The 20958-nt window shown below is 39.6% G+C and overlaps 1 protein-coding gene across 2 annotated transcripts in view; it reads left to right on the plus strand.

Annotated features, from left to right (window-relative positions):
- The window catches only part of tsnare1 (T-SNARE Domain Containing 1), a 120465-nt gene that overhangs the window by 36144 nt on the left and 63363 nt on the right, over positions 1-20958 (plus strand). For both annotated transcript variants that reach the window (XM_041044948.1, XM_041044949.1), the window contains exons 3-7: positions 5230-5307; positions 5630-5699; positions 17921-18011; positions 18118-18192; positions 18407-18463. In XM_041044948.1, the coding sequence (XP_040900882.1) occupies positions 5230-5307; positions 5630-5699; positions 17921-18011; positions 18118-18192; positions 18407-18463 (371 nt within the window). The remainder of the gene's footprint in view (positions 1-5229; positions 5308-5629; positions 5700-17920; positions 18012-18117; positions 18193-18406; positions 18464-20958) is intronic.

A 20958-nucleotide genomic window follows, 5' to 3' on the forward strand; every position in this document is an offset into this window, starting at 1 on the left:
CTGCTTAAAATAACCCCACTTGTCCATGAGGCTTCTGTACTAGTTCCCAGCATCAGAAATTTAAGAACGTAGGAACTGACTGTATGTTCACACCTGAGTTTGAGCTCAATATGTAGCTTAATTCAACCTTGTTAAAGCTGTATTAGCAGTAAAACAAATTTCTTGGAGCCTTAAATAAAGTTTATGTAATAATGATGTAGACCCTAACCCTTGAAGTAGTTTAACACTTATTATAACCATATGCATAAAGTATATAATATATGGATATTGACATAATGATGTAGATAATATGCACTAAATTCCACATTAATATAAAAAAAAAAAAATCTTATAAAAAAGTTAAAATACTTTTAATAGCAGAGGTGTAAAATGCTCTCAGTGTTCCTGTGATGGTGCAAGCTAAAATCAACCCCTGTCAGCTCCACCTGCAGTGCCAGCTGTTGGGAGAAGGCCAGGTCCTCATTCTCTCAATCAGCTGCTCAGTGACTAAATTGCAGATTTTTGGAAAGAGTAAAATCTGTCCCTCCTCGGTGAGGAGAGACAGCCGCTGACCTCCGGCATAATGAGATGGGAGCTCTTGATTAAGTTCGTCTCTGATTTGAGAGTGTAATTGAACATGTTGCAGATAGCACGTTTGTGCTACTCTGAGAGGGCATGATGGTAATTCATCCCCTGCGTGCTCAGGACTCTCACTTATTACGGTAGGAGAAATCAGGGCAGTTCTTATTGATTATTCAGTACTTAAATGGAAAAAAAAAAAAAATCAACCACAGCCAAATGATCATGATCTGTGATCAGTTTGCTGGGGTTTATCATTAACAGCTGGAAATATGCAAACTGAGATTCTCCCCTACAGCTTTCCTTTTTAAATCCACTTCACAGACTTATTGTTTTTACAGCTATGCTGAAAAAATACTTTCTTACTAATCAAGTCATGCATATATTGTCTCTATGCATTCTCATGTTAAGGCTCTTAGCATTTGCTTAGCATTTGTCTCAAAGTCCCACAATGTCTACTAAGTACAGGCACCAAGAGCTGAGCTTTAAACTCAAAGTGCTGTCACTATTGTGTCAAATGATTCATATTTCTTACACCCCTCATAGGAACTTCCAAAGTGCCTCTGTAGGGATGTAATGTAGGACAAAATTAAACTTATGACTGTATCAGACACACTGCTCAAACCACAAGGAGACTAAATTTGTCAAGAGTGATTTTGTGAAGGCAATTCCTATCAGTACAGCTTTGAAGTGGCATGCTGATATGGGCATGTTAAAGTGTCAACATGTTAATGTGAGAGAACGGTTTCAAGTGTGAAAAGATAAAAAGCTGCTGAACTGATCCAAACCATTTACTAAACACTGATTGTGAAATAACGCTCTATGAATCCCTCAGCCTTCAAGGGAACAGTGGGGTTTGTGAAATGAGCATGAAATCCTTTTTGATTATGTGTTGTAGGTTCTGATGTGAAAATTACATTCCTCACCCGTGGAAAGATTGAGTGACAGTAACATGAACTGGGCACACAGTTCATGTTACTGTCACCCATTTGTCAAAAAGATGAATTGGGTGTAAAACTGATATCTTTACTTAAAGTTACATTCAATGTCATCAGATTTATGCAAGTCAGTACTTTTGGTTTAATGTGCAATAAATAACATTATTGTTTCATATATGTTTCAAGCCAAATTCAGAGAGAGGCAAGGAGAATTAACCATTACACATGGTGGCTTGGACCTGTAATCTGGACTTGGGTGTAGGGACAGTCTTGCCAACTTCTACTGCTAAGCCCCATTGATTGGACATGCAGGAAAAGAGGCTATGTAATGTCCTGGCTGGCCACAATACTAACACTGAGCGGTGAGAAGTGTGGAAATCTTCTGCAGTAACAGGAGGCAGGTGTGGCACTTAGGGTCCTTAAATACAGCTGGAGGTGGGTTGATGACGAGATGGAGCACAGGTGTGTAGGAGAATTGGCGGGAAGGAGAAACAAAGTGGCTATGCCCATGTCAGAGCACAAACACACAGGGACGGGTGGAAAGATGAACAGGCAACAAATAAGAGGGGGGGTTGCACAGGTGGATGAGGGAGAGATTTTTGGAGGATATAGAAAAGAGAATCAGTGGAATTTCTCTGGAAAATGGAAAATAACTTCTGTTGTAAATGCATATTGCACACTGGGATCAGGATCAGTCATCATCAAGTGACTGCACAGTTAATTTACCAACTCAAGATGACTGAGCAAGAATTGGGTTGTCCCTCCACCAACCCAATCCTCATTCAAATAATTTCCTTTTCACAGTGCTGTCTACTGTCTACCTAATGTGCCACCTGTTTCTAGTCATTTTATCCTCATTCTTTCTTTGTGAGGAAGTACGTATTTCACTTACCTTGCAAACAGCATGTAATTAGCATTTCAGACATTATGGTTTTTCAAGAAATTTCAATAAGATACCAGTTAACGCTCACCTAGAATCATATTCAAATACAAACAGAGTGAAATGTTGTATTATGGTCAATATAATTTACTGCCATCAGTCCATGCAGAGCAGGAATATGGGCTCCTTCTACCAAATACATACACAAACATGAACCTGTGGTCTTATACCCATTCTACAAACCTATCCAGTGATAGGCTGGTCCACCTCCATTGTAGCATGAACACTCTATATCCATCCATCAAGGTCAATGAAAGGTGTACAAAGCACGTGTTAAAAATGCGTGTGTGAGATAACATTAAAAATGCTCTAAAGGGCTTTCAGTTGAAAAATTACCCATTTCCAAATGTATCACAATCTTGTAATGCTGCACGAGTGACTGCATGCAATCATGTTATTACTTGGACGATTTGTCACTATATTTCAGTGATTAGAGTTAATGACTTGCGATGGAGTGGAGGTCTCTCAATTCTTCCTCCTGTCCACACTGTGAATATGTGTTTTATGGTCCAGCTTTGCTTTGTCTTTGACTTCACCTCTGCTCTGTTTGTCTCTCTTTATTTCTTTTCACTGTTTGATCCCCCGCTCTTCAAATACTGGTACTTTTGAGCACTTTCACACCCCCAGTACTTTTGACCATGTCAGTGGAAGAAAAATGCAGATGGCAGTCATTTCTGGGTGCAGTATTTGACAAAAGGTTGGATGAGATGGCTTGTGTGTGCAGCTTATACAGGTCGTGATGTTGATCTCAGCCTGCTGTAATGGCTCCAGGCCATTAACCCTCCCTGTCATTTGCAATGACATGTGCTTTTGAACAAGGAAAATGGTCCTGCCCACATAACTTATACAGCAGACTCACCACTCCGGCTGCCAGCCTGTGGCTTAGTGCCAATCCAGTTTCCCCGTCCAGTCTATCATCATCGCTGCAGTTAGATCCTACATTAGAAGCTCCCGCGGCCTTTGATGTCCATTCATTTTCCACATCTATTCATTACGATAACAATGCACAGTCTTTCAATATTATTATTGTAAATATCAATCTTCCTACCATCTTCCGACACTAATTAATGTAACTTTGATGTGTCAGTTCTTTAAAGTCTCACCATTTATTCTTTAGAAGTTCCTTTATCAGCTTGGCTTGATTTGTTCAACATTTAATGATTTTTTTCATTAAAAAAAAAGAAATTAAAAAAAATATATATAATTGAACTGTATAACATTAGCAGCAATAGTCAACATTAATGAGGATCCAAATAAAATGGTGCCATCCATGCTCAAGTGTTTCCTGCATGTAAAATGTAAAGGCCGGAGTGTTTACTTGAACTACATGCTGCTACCACCAAAACTTCACTTCTAAATGTGAAGAAAACATTGGCATGTAGAATCCATTTTGCCATGTTATTCTTGGTTATCCTTCTACAGTCACATGTCACGTATGAATATATTATAATTATTTTAAGGGCTGTTCTCCTGGATTGCTGAACTTCAAAATCTAATTTATTTCTGGTACTTAAGTGAACATTTCAAGTACGATTAAGTGCAGGTTACAGTCACACTAGCAATTCTGTGATGCTGGTCTTGAGATAAATGCTAATGTAAGCATGCTAACAAGCTTATACTGACAATGTTAAAATACTGATGCTTAGCACTTATACCAGATTACCATGGTTACCATCATCCCAGGGTCCTTTACCTTTTCACACCTAGCTAGGGATCCATCCCACCCATTGATCCAACAACCAGCTACCATTGGTCACCGTGTGGCCCAGGACCCATTAAAAGGAAGGATGAGCAGGTTAAACTCTTCAATAGCTATTTATTGACAGAGTATCTGTAATAGTCAATTAAAAAAATAATGTTAGCAACTAGACTAAAACAGTTGCTTTGTATTTTAACAGAGAAGTTTTTAAAACTGCTGTAATATTTTAGTACATCTCTGCGAGTAGCTGCATAATTGAATGTTAAAATGGGTCTAAAGAAACATAAAGGTCAAGCTTCATTAACTGAATAATTTAGTCACTTTGTGACAGCACAACAAGCTGAAAACACCAACATGAATTTGATGAGTAGGAGTTTTGGAGCCAGAAACAAAAAAAAAACAAAAAACAATTAATTAGAGAGACTAAAAAAGATTAGTATGCTTTCTGAGGAAACTGCAAAGTTGAAGGGAAATTTTCTAGGCTTTTCAGATGAAGTGACCCCTTTCATTTGATCTGTCATCAATATAAAATATTGCATAGTGCAGCTTTTCTGTATGTTGGAATTATGTACTACCTTTTTCAGCTTTGAGAGATCAAGTGTGATGGACAAACAAGAAAAATACAGACAACCAGACAGACAGAAGAAAATATTCAACTTATGGATATTTATATAGTTCTTGTGAGCAGCTGTGGCTCAGGAGGTAGAGCGGGTTGTCCACTAATCAGGACGTCAATTAGTGGACAGTCCCCAGCTCCTGCAGTCCACGTGTCAAAGTGTCCTTGGACAAGATGCTGAACCCCAAATTGCCCCTGATCTACCCACTGGTGTGTGAATGTGTGTGAGTTAGTAAAAAGCACTGTATGATCAGTAAAAGCACTGTATGAATGTGTATGAATGGGTGAATGTGACTTGTAGTGTAAGTGTGAGTGGTCGATGAGACTAGAAAATGCTCATTATAAATTCAGCCCATTTACCATTTTTGTTTCATCACAGTACTCCCTACATGCTGCCATGTGGTTAGCCCTCTGTCTGCTGCAGTGTCACGCTCCACTGGGCTGAGAAGTGTTTGCTGATATCATGTTTTCTGTAAAGCCACACAGGTCAGCCCGTCAGAACTGCAAGATGTGTTTCAAGAGACCTCGTCCAATATCTTCCAGATCAACGCCAACGGTAAAAGACCCTTCATCAGTAAAACTGAGTGTGCATGCAGTTGTCCCTGTGCTCCTGCATCCTAACACATACTTTGATCAAGGATATTTCCTCCTGTCTTCAGATCAATTCTAAGATTAGGATCTGGGTTTAGGGATGACTGTAGGTCAGTGTTAAATTAGTTTTAGGATTAGGGTTTTGATTTTGGTATAAAATTAGAAAAAGTACTGGGATTAAATTAAGGTTTAGATTCTTAAGGTTTAGTCATTTTGAATTAAGGAATTGAGTGTGTTTGTGTGGCACATAGTGTTAATGTTTGTGTTGTTCAATTTTTCTCCCCCAGTTGTCACATTAGAGAAGAATCTTCAGTCCCTGGGAACATCTAGAGATACAGCAGAGCTCCGACAGAGTCTGTGAGTAAGACACACACACACACACACATCCACACAGACTGCATGCTTGGTTGTCCAGCTCAGTGCAAGGGTTACATTTATCTCTGCATTCCAGAGAAGTGCTTATTTTCTTTTTGTTTCGTGGCCCTCTTTCATATTGATTATTCTTTTTTAGTTGAGCTGCCAGCAATTACCAGATTCAACGCTGATGACAAAGTGGCCAATCTAAGATGATTGCATCTGTTTAAAATGCATTACACCCCACTGTGTTGGCTGGCATGTCATCAGTTGTATCGAACATTTTTTATGATTGCCTTGGAAACTTACTGACAATGCTTGGCTGCTTTTATTTTTAACTTCCCATTTTTCTTCAGCGGTATTGATGCTGGATGCAAACAACACATCCAGTCCCTCCGACTGATGCAAATTACATCCAGTGTGATGCTTTGTGGTATTCAGCAGCTCTCAGTGTTGTTGTTCCAGAAAACAGTCAGGAGGCTTCCTCATTCTTTAAGAATTTAATGGTGACTTTTTCGAGCTCATTCACTTGAGGCTTTTGTTTTGATCAGTGGTTTGCGAGGTTAGAACAGTTTTCTCTTGTTGCCAGCAACTTTAACATGAACAGACTCTCATGACACATTTTTATCACATTCAAAAATTACAATGATTAATCATAAAATTATGTTTAGGTGGAAGTTTTCATTTTTTTCCCAATATGGTGTATGCTGATACTGAGGTGTTTCTACTCTGACAATGACTTTTAAAATCATTTTGGCAATTAAACGCCACTCAAAAAACAAAAAAAAAAAAAAAAAACAAAAACAAAAAAACAACCAGCACTGTGCACACTGAAAGAGCCAACCTCGGGCTTTGTCGATGAGGGTCTATTGATTGAACTGTCATTTGCTTTGTGAATGTCGGTTGACTAAGCTCTTGTTTTCCTTTGGAGTATCTACTGGCTGAAAAGCAGCTTGAATGAGGTGAGCATTAAAGTGGTCAGTTTTAAAGACAATTTGCACAAAATGGTGAGTACACAGTACTACAGTGGTGAAGAGGTACTGGCTATGCACATGTTTTTTTTTTCCTTCATAACGATGTCTTCAGTTGAGACAACACACTCACCAACATTATATTTAGCAGCAACGCCTTTCGATCATGTTACATAATCTTCATCATGCAGATGGAGTTTACACACGTCTCATGGAATTGCAAAGTCTATTTTTTTTTCTTCTATTTTTTTCCTCTGCATATAAAGGATTTTTCTTTCTTTTTGGCTTAAAAACAGCAACTGCATCTGCTGATGCTGATGCTGAACCTCAGCTTTTATCAGTTATTTGTAATCTTGTGTGGTGATGACTCAACCAGGAGATTTTTGTGTGTATCTAAGCCTCAGAAGTATTCAAACCGTCAGTCACCTAACATGCAGAAAATTAATGGGACCTTTATATTCAGAACACACAGACACCCAAAATAACTGCTTCCATTTAACGAACTCAAATCAAATGGGCCTTCAAATCATATAAACCTTATCAAAGTTTGATTAATCAACCTTCATTTATAAGATGTCCCAACACTCCACCAAGGCCATGGATTAGGTTTGGTTTCAGAAGTGAATGGAACAGTTGGTCAGTGTCAGGAAACTTTTATTCCCCACAAGGACTTGGACCCAAAGACAGGCAGAACGAGAGAACTAAATGTCTTAAAATCACTGGAAGAGTCCAGGGCAAGGGAACAAAACTCAAACAAAACAAAACAAAACAAGACACAGGTACGGGAATGAACGCGGGGAAGACACAGACTCAGGTGCAGACTTGAGTATCGACACAGGCACAGACTCGTGCATGGACACAGACTGAAAAGAACACAGGGAAACAACGAGACTTAAATACACAAGGCAATGGGCAACAGGTGAAACCAATTAGGGAGGGGCAGACAATCACAAAGGTGGGAAATAAGACAAAGACAGGAAGTAAATCAAGACAATCAAATGTATCAATCCACAAAACATTTTCCATTGTCCATTTTAGTGATGAGGGGTGTTTAGGTGCTCTTTGGCAAACTTCAACGTCAGGCTAGCAGTATTTTTTTTTTAATCTATTTATGTTTTCAAGAGCAGCAGCGACTACCATAGTGTCCTGTCCTGGACACTATGTCCATGCACTATGATTTCAGAGATGTTACGCAGCTGCAATGGTTCCTTTAAGCCTTTAGCTGTTACTCACTGCATCTGCATTGTTTCTTTGGATTCATCTTAGCTGGAGACTTCTAAGGAGAGTAGCCATTTGTAACTATGGACTGATGAATATCTAAATGAATATCTAAACTCCCTGAGATGACTTTGTAACCTGTTCCAGCTTCTTACAAATGAACAATTTTTGATTATAGGTCTTCTGTGACCTCCCTTTGGAAGGAACGGTTACATTCTTAATTCCGAAAAAACTCGAAATCTTTGAGTATTTTTTTTTTTTGAGTATCGAGTATTTTTTTAAACAGATTTCCACCGTAATTTTTAGGGGACAATTTTCACTTGCCAACTAAACCGCATTTAGTGCAGTTGTGAGTATTTAGGGCAGCAGGATGGTGTGTGCAGGACTGAGTCAAAATAAACTACAGCGTGTGTGTTCATGGTAATGAAGAAACATGTCACCCAGTCCCACAGTGTGGCTGAGTGATGTGTTTTTAATAGTTTTTGGACAATGATGGAGCTCTATGGCACAGGAAAATAAGACATCTCAGGCTTTGGGTACGCACACAATACTTGTTAGTAAGACGCTTTCATTGTTAGTTAGGGTCTTTTGACTGGATTTATTGAAAACAAGACAAATGTAGAATATCCCAGTCTTATGCTTAATACCTTATCCTTGACATCCCAACAAGTGCTACTAATCAAACAGATTGGATTATAGCGTGGATGCTTAAGGTGAGGATAACGACCATGGTTGTGGATAGAGTCTGTAAATTCTTATGAAGGAGGCTGGATCTACACTATATGCAGCCATAGAGGTAGAGCTACCTGACTGACCCCTCTTCAGGTGATATCTTCCCCAGTGCATTTACTGCTGGGTTTTTCACACGAGCCCATTATAACATATATTGTGGATGAACCTCGTATCAGTGTACACTAGATTTGAACCCGGCCAGATAATTTTCCCATAAGGATGATTCACCCAAGTGCAAATTTCTCACTAGATGGGGATCTAAAACAATTTTGAAAGCACAGAATTTCACATCACCTGGTGGAAATCACACCTTCGACCCCCATCCATCCAAATACCCACCGACACCCTCCTACACTCTCTGCTCCCATCTCCCCATGCCTTGTTCCCTTCGTCCTTAACTGCAGTACCATATGGAGGTCTGCAGCTATCTGATCTCCATCCAGTAACACTGAAAAAGGCCACATATATGCATATGCTGTACTAATCTCACACACAGCAGATCATCACACGTGTTTCTCTGCAAGAAACACACTCTTTTTTGTTTTTTGTGAAATAAAAGCAATTCTTGTTTGTGCCCATGGTTAGAATGGTAACCCGTCGTCTACACGCCTGTCTTCAGGCAAAACTCAAATCTCACAGTTAATAGAATTTGACCCACCCCTGTAATCGTGGAAACGCACGCGGCACGTCTAAGTGGATTAATGGCCGGCATGCTCTGAGTGTCATTGTCTTTGTTAGAGCATTAGACATTCACTGGTGTTCCGGGGCGTAACACACCAGAGGACACAGGGCTGTTTTTGGAGGAGAGCGCCCCCAACTGACTGATCTGTCTCTCTGCAGACACATTATGCTTGTACTTCATAATGCAAGAGAGGATGAGCTGCAGTTTAAGAAAAGAGAGAGAGGCACAAATGTTTGTGGCAGAAAATGAGAGAGCAGTTTTTAGATGAACTTTTATTTTCATATCTTCACATTGCCAGTTGTGGGAAATAATTAGGCAGATGTACTCAAGTACCGTTCTTAAATCCAGTTTTGAGGCACTTGTTCTTTCCTTGAGTGTTTCCATTTTCTGCTACTTTGTACTTATACTCTGCTGTATATCTGAGAAATATTGTATATGTTTTACTCTGTTTCCTTAACTGATTGCTGAAGTTACTTTGTAGATTAAAATTTTGCACACTGCACACACAGCAAAAATCTTTTTTTTTTAGTACAGATTCGATGCTGACAACAAGTTTAACAGCTCACGGGGGAATAAGCGAAATCACGGGGCTTCCACACGCAGACAGGTCCACAATTAAAATCAGAGACATCATTTATGACTGAGTCACATGCAATTTGTTTTATAAATTAGGAAACAAAAATCAATTTTAAAACATCATCAGAACTAGCTGTTTACACAATTTCCAAGACTATCAATCAATCATGACAGTTCCTGTCCCAAATTTTGAGACAGGAACTGTTATTGGAGGAGAAGAGGAGCCATGGCTACCCAGAAGCTGAAGTGACAAACAAACAGAATAAAAATGCAGGCTATAAGATAAATAAAATCTTACCATTCCTCATTCATTTATTTTGTCAACTTAATGTCAAATTTAATCTAAAAATACATATAAACTGGCAAAAATGTGTGGGTGATGGGGGTTGATAAATTATGAGCAGGATCCCACAACATTAGACTGACTGATATACTAAAACTTTTTCAGAGTTAGACTCTTTTCTTCTTTTTACATTCCGGGATTAGATTTTGACAAAACTCTATTGATCCGTAAACTCTGGGCTGCTTTATTATGTCAGTGATGAATTCCAGTCTTAATCCTCAGTGTGGAACAAAATGTTGTGTCATCAGACAGATGAAAGTGCCAGTAAACAAACCTAGGATATGATTACTTAGTCGTGTATGCTGCCAGACATATCAGCTAATTTCACATCCCTTTAAAAGAACACAAAGCTGATGAGGTGTGAAGTCTATTATTCATAGAACCAACATGCTAAATGAGCCAGTGTTTACTTCTGAAATATGTAGCACGGAGCGAAACTATCACCACAATAGAGAAAGGATATATATCGATGTATGTATCTATGTATGTATGCGTGTGTGGGTGTCTGTGTGTGTGTCACAAGTTCATGTAACCTAATTACACATGAATGTTATTTTGTGTTTGTGTTATTTTATTGTAAATGTTATTTCAGTAAAGTGATTTGATAGCAATTGATGATCCTGCAGCAATGGGATGCTGCAGTACAAATTTTAATGAAGGATCGAGGCCCAGCACTGCACTGTTGGAATGGCTCCGATTTTTATTCTTTTTTTAGGGGTCCAAGCCTGAAAGGGCTGGGGGCCCTTTCAGGCCCTTTCACACTATGGGTGTGATTACTCAGTAATCACACCCATAGTCTATTTATTTATTTATTTAAAATTATTACTATTATTAGTTGTAGTAGTATTATGCTGCGGAGACACATTTCTGTGTGGCTTGGGATGCTTGAAAACTCACCAAAATTCTTCAAAGTTCTGTAGTGACTGAGCTCAGGCAGGACCATAGCGCCCAAAAAAAAAAAAAAAAAAAAAACACTTATGCTGGGAAAACAGGAAGTCAGCAATTGTGCAATTTTAGTACATTTTTTTTTGGCATTTACAGACGTACTTTAACAAACTCCTCCTGCGGGATTAACCTGAGCAACTTCAAATGTGGTCAGTGTAATATAAAGACCTTCTCAATGCTAAAAGCTTTTTAGGTTTTGTTGAACGACTTGTCCATAGCACCATGGCAAATTTTGATGAAACAGGAAGTTGTAACTCAAATATCCATTGTCCAGTCTGCCCCCAAACTTACTGTATTTGATAAGAGTCCCAGCCTGAACCTGAAACCTGTAGGCCATTATTCGGTTACACACACACACACACTATAAAGAGTAGACTTTACATTTATTTTACAGTAATGTGAATGTGAAAGTGGCCCAAGGAAAAGCACCCAATAGAGCTTCTGAATTATAATTAGAATATAATTATAGACCTGGCTGCCACTTGATTCCCTGCTGATTGTTGCTTCAGAAACACAAGGAGGCATCTGCTCCTTGATGACATGAGGTTTCACTGAATATTCTTGAGATTTCATTCAAAACACAGAGCTAGTAAATATTGTAAGATACTGTAAATACATCACAACTGTTTAAGCACAAAGAAAGCAGTGAAATCAACACTCAGCTGGGAACTCGCAGGAAGCAGGTAGAAATGTCACAGCCATCTTTTCAGACTCAGATCATGACTGTGTGGATGCACCTCTCCACCTCGTCCTCCTCCACTCTTACACAACAAGCAGGCATCACTCTGCCTCTCCAACCCACGTTAATGCGCCGCTCTCATACAATCATGCGTATGTGTGAACCAACAGTAGGTGTATGTTCTGTTGCAGACGCACATTTAAATGTCAGATGGATTGTGAAACTGTAGCTGTGTGTGTGTGTGTGTGTGTGTGTGTGTGTGTGTTCATGTGGGTATGATTTTATAGTGTTGGCGAACTGAACTCTACTTTCCTGTTGCTCTCACTGGAAGTATCTTTAGATAAGCACCTGAAATACATCTCTATAAATGTAAATGTAAAATGTCAAGTGTGTTTGGGGAACCGGCTCTGCATGCATGTGTCCGGTATTTTGAAACTTTTTTTTTTTTAAAAAGAGGAGTGCTCTTAAAGGAACGCTGGGGAGTTTTATAGTAAACAAGCACAAATATGTTCTCAGTCTTTCTCGCCCAGATGTACTGAGGCTTAACACAGATGTCGAATGCATTTTCTTCCACCTTAGCAAAGCTGACTCTTGGAATCTGTGCATGGATGTTTGTTCTCAATCTTTGGGAAAAATACAGTATGGTGAAGAGAATCTAAGCTCGCAGTCTTATATATATTGACAACATGTTCAGTATATCAGGGGAGATGTTAACCCCTGTCACTGTACAAAGATGGTTCCTGGTGTCAGATGTTAATGTCCTCTGACCTTTGACCCTTTCCCGTGTTTGGATCTGGTGTTCACAGACAACTGATGTCCGTTTGCTGGTGTTGGCATTTGGTCTCTTGTCTGATTTTTGCACTTAGATCCTTCGATGCAGTACTCTCTGGCACATAGCTTCCTGTTATGGCCATTAACTGTCTTTCATGGGAATAGCTGGGAATGTCATTAATAATAAATTGTTAACTGACATGCTTTTCATACAATTATATGGATATTTAGAGTTGGCACATTAAGATTAACAGTCAGGCGCCATGAAGTCATTGTTGAAGAAGAGGACATGACGAGGTAACGTAATTAAAGAGAGCAGGTCAAACCTCATAAAAGTGGGAACAAAGATGTAGAAAATATGATGGAGACAGAAGTTTGTTTCATGTATTCATTTGAGGGTGATGAAGTCTCGTCATCCCTCTGCACAGATCGGATATTTTTGTCCACGGCTGTTTGTCATCGCTCTGCTGAAGTGGAAGTGTCAGTGGACATTCAGGTCACATGCTTCACATTTTGTCACATTATGCTTTTATCAATGCGACAAAACTTTTCCACCTTGGTCAAGTGTAAACATCTTTTTTGCGACTTTTTTATTTATTTATTTCCCCCGAATCAGCTGCAAAGAAACTTCCAGCTGTTCATCTTCCTCTTCTCACAATTACTATAGCAGTGAGCAAATACTATACATTCAAATATAGTCTGTATAATCATAATGATCATTATTAATGACTTAACAACAGTTACGTATAACTACAGCACAAATGGCTTCACAACCCCTCACCAGAGTCATGAGTGAGTTTGTGTTGTGAGTTTCTTGTGAGTTACAGCTTTAGAGAGGTGCTAATGCAACTTTGTGGTTATTTTGGAGAGTGTGGTTGTGTTGAACTGTGTAACGTTAAACTGAAAGATGCCTCAAATATTTTGTCAACACCATTTATGTCAATGAGGACAGAACTTTGAAGCTCCTAAAACTGAAATCACGGCACTGGTACAATGTAGTGGCACATCATACATTGCCCAAAGCTAAAGTGTTTCCACAGAACACTTCAGAGGGTCAGTGCAGCATGAACCATACAGTATTTTGTATAGAATATAAAGTGGAATTCTGCTTTTCTGTGAGTTATTTTCCATGATTAACATCTCAGCTGATGATATATACATCATCTATTATTGTAAAACTACGATTGTTCCAGTCTGAAATCGTTCATGGTCACCTGCTGGGCTTTTTGGTAGATGGGTGAATGAGCAGCATACATGTGTATGCCGAGGGTGACAGTACATCCAAACATGTGACTGCTTTGGTATAATGTTTCTGACCAAAAGGTGAAAGTCACATGGTCACAGGTTCACACAACTGAAATAAATCATTATTCTTTTCTGTCTTTGCCATGTTTGTAGCTGTACTTGGAAAAGTGCTCTGTGCTCCTATAGGTCGGCGTTGCAGTACACATCGTAGAAACTGAGTGAGGAAAAATCAGGTGAGCGGAGGCAGGAAAGACATGCTTATCTCTGATGGGACAGTGAGGGGTGTCCCAAATGGTACACTGATTGGAATATAAAGAGTCATCCTCCCAAATGCTCCTCTTTGTTCCAGATCTGATATTATATATATGTATACTAATTACTTCTTATTACTTACTAATTACTTTAAAAAAGTACTTAGTAACTCTTTATATTACTCTTGTTACTCAGCAAACCTCCTTTAAAGGTGCCTGTAACCAACTCCAAGGAATCTGGTGGCCTAATGGTTAAGGCATATAACTGTTTGATTCCTGGCTGGAGGACATTGTTGCAGGTCATACAGTTCTCTTGCTCTGTCCTAAGAGGAAAAAAAAAAACAAAAAACTAAAATAAACATGTAAAAAACCCACGAGTCACACATACCAATGTTTTTCAGAGCAAACTCCACTGTGGTGCTTTAATCCTAATCAGAGCCCAGAGTAGTCCTGAAACTCTGATTGCAGTCAGAGAATAGCCCACCCCCCTCCACTCCTCCCCTATCCTACCACCACCTCCACCGTGTATCCCCCCCTCCCACACCCTACCCCCTCCATCCTTCACACATCCCCCTGCAGCCAGCTGCTCCAAGACACCTCAGTTCTCCTTCAGCAGGGCCAGGAGAAACACACAACAGAGGTGACTGATTGAAATTCACAGTGTGAGCAATTCCAATCTTTTGCATGCTGTTTCTGCCTGCCTGGCTCTCGAGCTTGTTGTGGGAGAAGAGTGTGACTAGCAGATGTATCACAGTGCAGTGATGCTGCAGAGGTCCTCTCGGGTATCCTCAGTAGTGGGCGAGCTCTGATTGTTTGCTAACAGCATGTCAGTGGTGGGCGGGGCTTGCACTGACTCATGGATGAACCATCCGAGCAGATTGTATTTTTAGCTGTTGGCCTGCAAGTTTTATAGGATTACCTTTGCTTCCCTCTTCTTCTACCTGTCAAGTAAATACAATCACCCATCTGTTTATAAAAAGTTCCTGTTGTCTGAGTCACTTACTGAAATCCTGCCAGACTGGTCAGTGAACCGAATTTGACCTTATCCTCATCTGGTAACTGTTCAATTTCAGCTGGATTTTCTAAAAGGAAGAGTAATGATGGTTGGTCACAGTGCATGATATCTCAAAAACAACTGGCTAGATTGCCAGTTGCCAGTAACCATAATCAGCAACAACAATGACTGGGTTGCCACTACCATTACCAGTGGTAGGCTTTGAGGCATACTGGTCACAGTCAGAATTAAAGGTCACATGACGTTCACCAGCCCAAAAGACTTTTTTTCCCCCCCACCAACTCACAGTCATTTCAAAATAGATGGATATTAAACAATGCACAGATGAGAAAGAGAATGTGAACATAACTGTGTAACAAGAACACCACAGAGCACCTGTAATTTGCAAGTTGTAAAGTTGAGATAACAGGGCTAATAAATTGCATAACAACGTTAACTGCTCATTGGCTGCCATGAAATTGTGCACCTTGATCCATAAAAGATTTTCCGAAAAACGAAACGCTCTACATTTCACATGGGGCATCATAGCTGTACATTCACACTGAGGTTTATTTTTCAGTCTTTTAAATCCCTCATGCAGAGTGCCAACCATGCAGTCTGTGCTCTGCTGTGTAATTTTCTTGGGTAAAATGATTTCAGAATAATGCTTCACATGTCTGTTGCTGTGCTACAGCTAAACGATGACACATCAGGCTGAGGTATGGCACTTGTTAATCTTTCTGTTGTGGGTATGTTTGTGTGTGTATGTGTTTGCACCCTTATTCAGGCTGAGATGGATGTGTCTGTTAGCTGAATGCATTCCTAATTATGAAGCATATGTCCTGTAAGGGCTGATCAGCAGTGCAGCATGCACAGTATGTAGCCCCAAACGAGTTAGCTATGTAAGCAGAATAAAACTTTTTTAGATTTATTACACACTACTGTTATATAATACACCATTCTGTGGAATATTCAGTTTATATTATCGCACTAACTGAGCTCAAGCATGTACAGATTTATTATCTTTTTTTACAGCTGCAGTATAAGACAGCATTCTTGCTATTTAAAGCCTTAAATCCTGGTGAGATTATAAGTGTAAAACCTCTTCACATAGAAGATGCTATTTCTGTCTGTTATGACTTTGGTCAGGGAGGAGAAACTGGCTGCAGTCCAATTTAATTATTTCCTTACGGTTAAACTTTTATTTCTAGCAGCAGAATTAACTCACCCCTCGTCTACTTCCCTGACTCCTCAACTCTCTTTAACCCTGCTCTGCGCAGATATGACGGCTGAGGCTTTTCAGGTATTTTCCCAGCGTGACAATTTGGATTTTCTCACAACTGACACAGAACTATGGTGACACGATCCTTCTCTCCCCAATGCACTATGGTCCATCTGCTCCCCCTGCTACCAGTTGCATATAGATCAATATTTGAGTAGGGCAGGCAGCAGCAGATGTGTGTTTGTGTAGCCATCCATCTCTGTGGGGCAGCCCGTTACAGTGTCAAGTCTAGAGGACTGGTGCTGGCCTTTGGGGGTAGTGAGGCAGGCTGAAGGGGGGGACTATAAGCCCAGGATGACCTGACAGCATAGATATTTGATAACTGTCTTAACCCACACCTTTAGTGGATGTGCTGGAGAGCTCTGAATATGGCTGTACCTTCAACCTTTCATACCTGTGGAGCTTCCCAAGAAAAACATGAGGAAACAGAGAGGATGTGTCTGAAGTCCCTTTCTCACTGTAACATCTGGCTTTTTTCAGTAGTCACGGGCTCGCTAATTTTCACGCAGCTGTGAAATAAGTTTTAAAACCACACATTTACTGAGCTAAGTATCTCACATGGAGGCTACAACAGTGACAAGAACACCAGCCCACAGATGAGATGCAATGTGGGCCACCATGGCCAGTAGGATAGTCGAATCCCATACTGTTGTAGTACTGTGCAGGGTCATCTCTGGGAGAAATTACGGGAATGTGCGTCCCAATTGCAAACTCGTCCACTGGCAGAGGGAAAGGAGTCAGTCGCCTTTTTTTTAGCGGGTTTAACTGAAATTTAAAAAATAAATAAATAAACCTGTATATGTGTATTTTACGCTCCTCATTTCTGCCAAACAGCTGTCTGTCTGTCTTTTTTTCCTACCACTTGTCTGATCATCCTGCAGCTTCTGTTTCTGCTTTGTCTGACCAGTGTCTTCTTAAGGGAATAGTTCTAAGTCAACCATATAGATTGTTTGTCCTTACCCTCTGATACAACACATAGTTTTAGTAGGTGTACTTGAGAACTTTGGACAGAGCCAGGCTAACTGCCTCTAGTCTTTAGCTAAGCTAGGCTAACTGTGTTGTGTTTCCAGCCTTGTACTTAAAGCCCAGACAGATAGATCTTCACTACTAATACTTGGAAATAAAGCAAATAAGCTTAATCTTGTTCAACTATCTTCATAAAATGAAAAAGTCTGGAAATTTTAATAAAAGACTATTTGACTATTGTTATCAGTAATTGTATTTTAGGATGGATTCTTAATTTGCAGTTACAGAATCAGAATGTGAGTAATTTTCTTGCCTGTGACTGTTTGCGTTCTCAGATGCTTTTCTGAAAACAACACTGACAACTCGCCATTTCTGTCTTGAAACTGTTTTTCAGTTGCTTTTGTATAAAATATTATTAATAAACTGATTCAAAATATCAGCTCTTTGCAACTTTAGTATAAAAAAATTGCCTAAAAAAATCCCATTTCATTTGAATTCTCATAATTCAGTAAATGTACTCTCTCTCTCTCTCTCTCTCTTTCTGTCTTTCTGCCAATCTGTTTTTCCAGACACTCCACGCAGCAGCAAACCAACAAAGTCATCACCAGCACAAGCCAACTCATCAAACAGCTCTCTGATATAATCAGTGGCTCTTCACGGGTATTTTATGCTCCCATTCCTCCCTCATTAGTTGTCATTTTGAAGAATAAACAGTGGATTAAACAACATTTGAGCTAATTAAAGCTAATCTTGTTTTGTTGCACAGCAAGACCGTCTGCGCCTGACCAGACTAAAGATTGAACTCTCAGAGTCTGTGCAGCGCTATGGGGATCTGCAGAAGGTACATAATATGCTCATTTTGCTTTCATAAATTCATTGTTATGGTTACTGAATCCTTACTAATAAATGACAAATAGATGGAGGTGACAGAAAATTGTATGTCTGAGAGGCTACATGATGCAAGTACGTGAAAAGAAAAGTAAAAACAATCTGACTGCTCCCAGAAGGAAAGGGGAATCTTCTTGAACCTGTCTCTTCATTTGTTCTTCTTTCAGAAAATTGCAGATCGCTCGAGGGCCTTGCTTCCTCCAGCACAGAAAGACGAAAAGAAGGTGAGCTGATATGGAGGGTGAAAATTCACCTTTTGTTTCACTGTCATTCATAAAAGAGCGGGATGATGAGACGGCATTTCTCTGCTCGATCGCATCCTCACAAGGGTTCCTTTGAAGCTCTGTCTAGTCTTTTTCACTCTGTTATTTTACAATGGACTCCATTCATCATGTCCAACTCTTATGTCGTGCTGAAATTTCTCTTTCTTTTTCTTTTTTTTTTTTTTTTTGATCTGAATCTAAATCAGTTACTTGCAGTATGTTATTTTCACTGTGCAGCCCAGTGAGGACTCAGTGATAGAGGCTGGTAATCAGTAATTGTGTCTAACAAATGAAAGTCAATCCTTATTACAGACACACTGGATATGAATGAATGAACTGGAGTGAATTTGGGATCATTTAAAATGAAACTTGATCTGTGTTTGTATGTGAGCTGATGCAGCAGTGGAAGTAATAAAAAAAAAACAGCTGGGAAAAGCACACGTGAATATAGAATATACATAAGGACTGTGCAGAGGAGTGTACAGTAACAGTTATGTGGATCAGTGGTATGTTTGCATTTACTTTTAGCTTCTTTGCCTGCGGCCAGTACATTGCTGTACATTCATGTGATTCTAAAATAAAACAGAAATATCAAAATATGAATTTTACTTTGGAATAACAGTGTTATTAACATAGTGTACACAGTGATATTAGGCATGAAATGCATAACATTCAGTGTGGAAATGATAGAAAACATATCAAGTGGTTAAAGTTTTGTTCTGTATCACTAATTGACCATAATATTGAGAACCTGTAGGGCTGATGGAGTTTTTATAAACATAGCCCAATTACATGAAGTGCCTGCATGTATCTTGGACAGCGAAATAAGTAAACGATAAAAGTGTAAATACATTCAAGGATCACTCAAGACTGACTGAAATGCATGGAAGTTACAGTAAAATCAGGCTTCATTCTGCCTCTTACATTTAAAGTGACAGAAAGAAACGGCTCCAGTGTTTCAGCACATCCCATCCTGCAGAAAGCTGAACATGCTGCTTTGGTATTGAACTGACCCCTGATCAGTTTGACAGCTGAATGACCTGTACGGCTGAGAAAGCAGCGTGAGCGAGAGCCTGTGAGGAAGATTTCATTTTTATCTCTCTCATAAAGAAAACCAAACTAAAAGCAGAAAAACATGATGCAAACGTGAGCTTGCTGCAGCCGATAACTTCATGTTTAGTGTACACAAATGAGAGAGGTGTCAAACTTTTTATCTAACTCTCAGCAAGAACGCAAACAAGCAAATTTCCCAAAGTGTTTCCCTGAGGAGAGAGCTCAGGGTGCAGCTCAGTAAGAGAACAGTACCCTTATATCTCACTCTACCAATACTTCAGCAGGGTGGAGGTTTGAACCCCTTTCATTCAAGGACACCATCTTGAACAGAACCTGTGCCGTTGAAGAGAAAATCATTTACAGCTTTATCTGGCTGGACAGTAACAATTCTGTAAAGAACCAGTTTGAAAAAAAAAAAAGAGCCTCTAAAAATCCATCTTTTTGCTGAGAGGTTTTATGTCCCTCTGAAGGCACGTTATCAAGGTCTTTCATATAAAGGGCTTTGGGAACAGTGAGCTGAAGCGTACATTATATAAGTCTGACTAGTCTCAAGGCATAGTATCATCCACTAATGAGTGAGTATATTGTAGAAGAACTAAGTGGTGAATCTCCTACTACACTTAGTAAAAGCAGCCTCTCTTATTTATTTTTTTTGCTATAGATGAAGTAGAAAGTTTTTTCAGTTCATGGTTTGCAAATCAGAGAGGCAGTCTGACATTTGGAATGTCATACATATGCATTTAGACATGTATTAGCAGATCATTGCAAAGGTTATTGATTGTTTCCCACCCACATCTTTAAAATCACATCATCACAGTCGACTGGAATCGACAGAAAGGAAACTTTGGGAACTCTGTGTACTTTCTCGCAGCCCGTGAACTCATGCGATACGATCAGAACGACTGTCTTGAGAGTCGTTCCCATCTGTGTGATGTACAAATGTATTCTGGAGCACTTGCGGTGGGCACGTATGTGGAGGAGTGAGCACGATGTTGCAGAGTTTGCTGAGGAGTGGTGAGTCAGAGCGTGGCCAGTAGACAGAGCACCGTGACTCAGCCTGGGTCGGTCCCTGCGCTCTGACCCGCACTGGCCCCTCTGCCATGAATTAGCTGTGCAGTCAGCCACACAAAGGTGGAACACATTAGCAATGCAAAAAAAAAAGTCACATGTAACAAAATGTGTGCATTTGCAAGACTGTACAGGTTTTCATGAATTAACAGCCTCAGTCCCTACATTTCTCTGCTTTAATGTGTAAGCACTGCTTTTTTTTTATCTTTCAAATAAAATACAACTGTCAAATAAATGTAGTGAAGGAGAAGTAGAAAACGGAAGTAAATTTGCGCTGCGACCATATATTTTTTTCATCAGGTACCATTTAGCTTACATTTCACATTACATGTGGC

This window comes from Toxotes jaculatrix, chromosome 8, assembly GCF_017976425.1.
Source record: "Toxotes jaculatrix isolate fToxJac2 chromosome 8, fToxJac2.pri, whole genome shotgun sequence".
In the NCBI taxonomy this organism is placed as follows: domain Eukaryota; kingdom Metazoa; phylum Chordata; class Actinopteri; family Toxotidae; genus Toxotes; species Toxotes jaculatrix.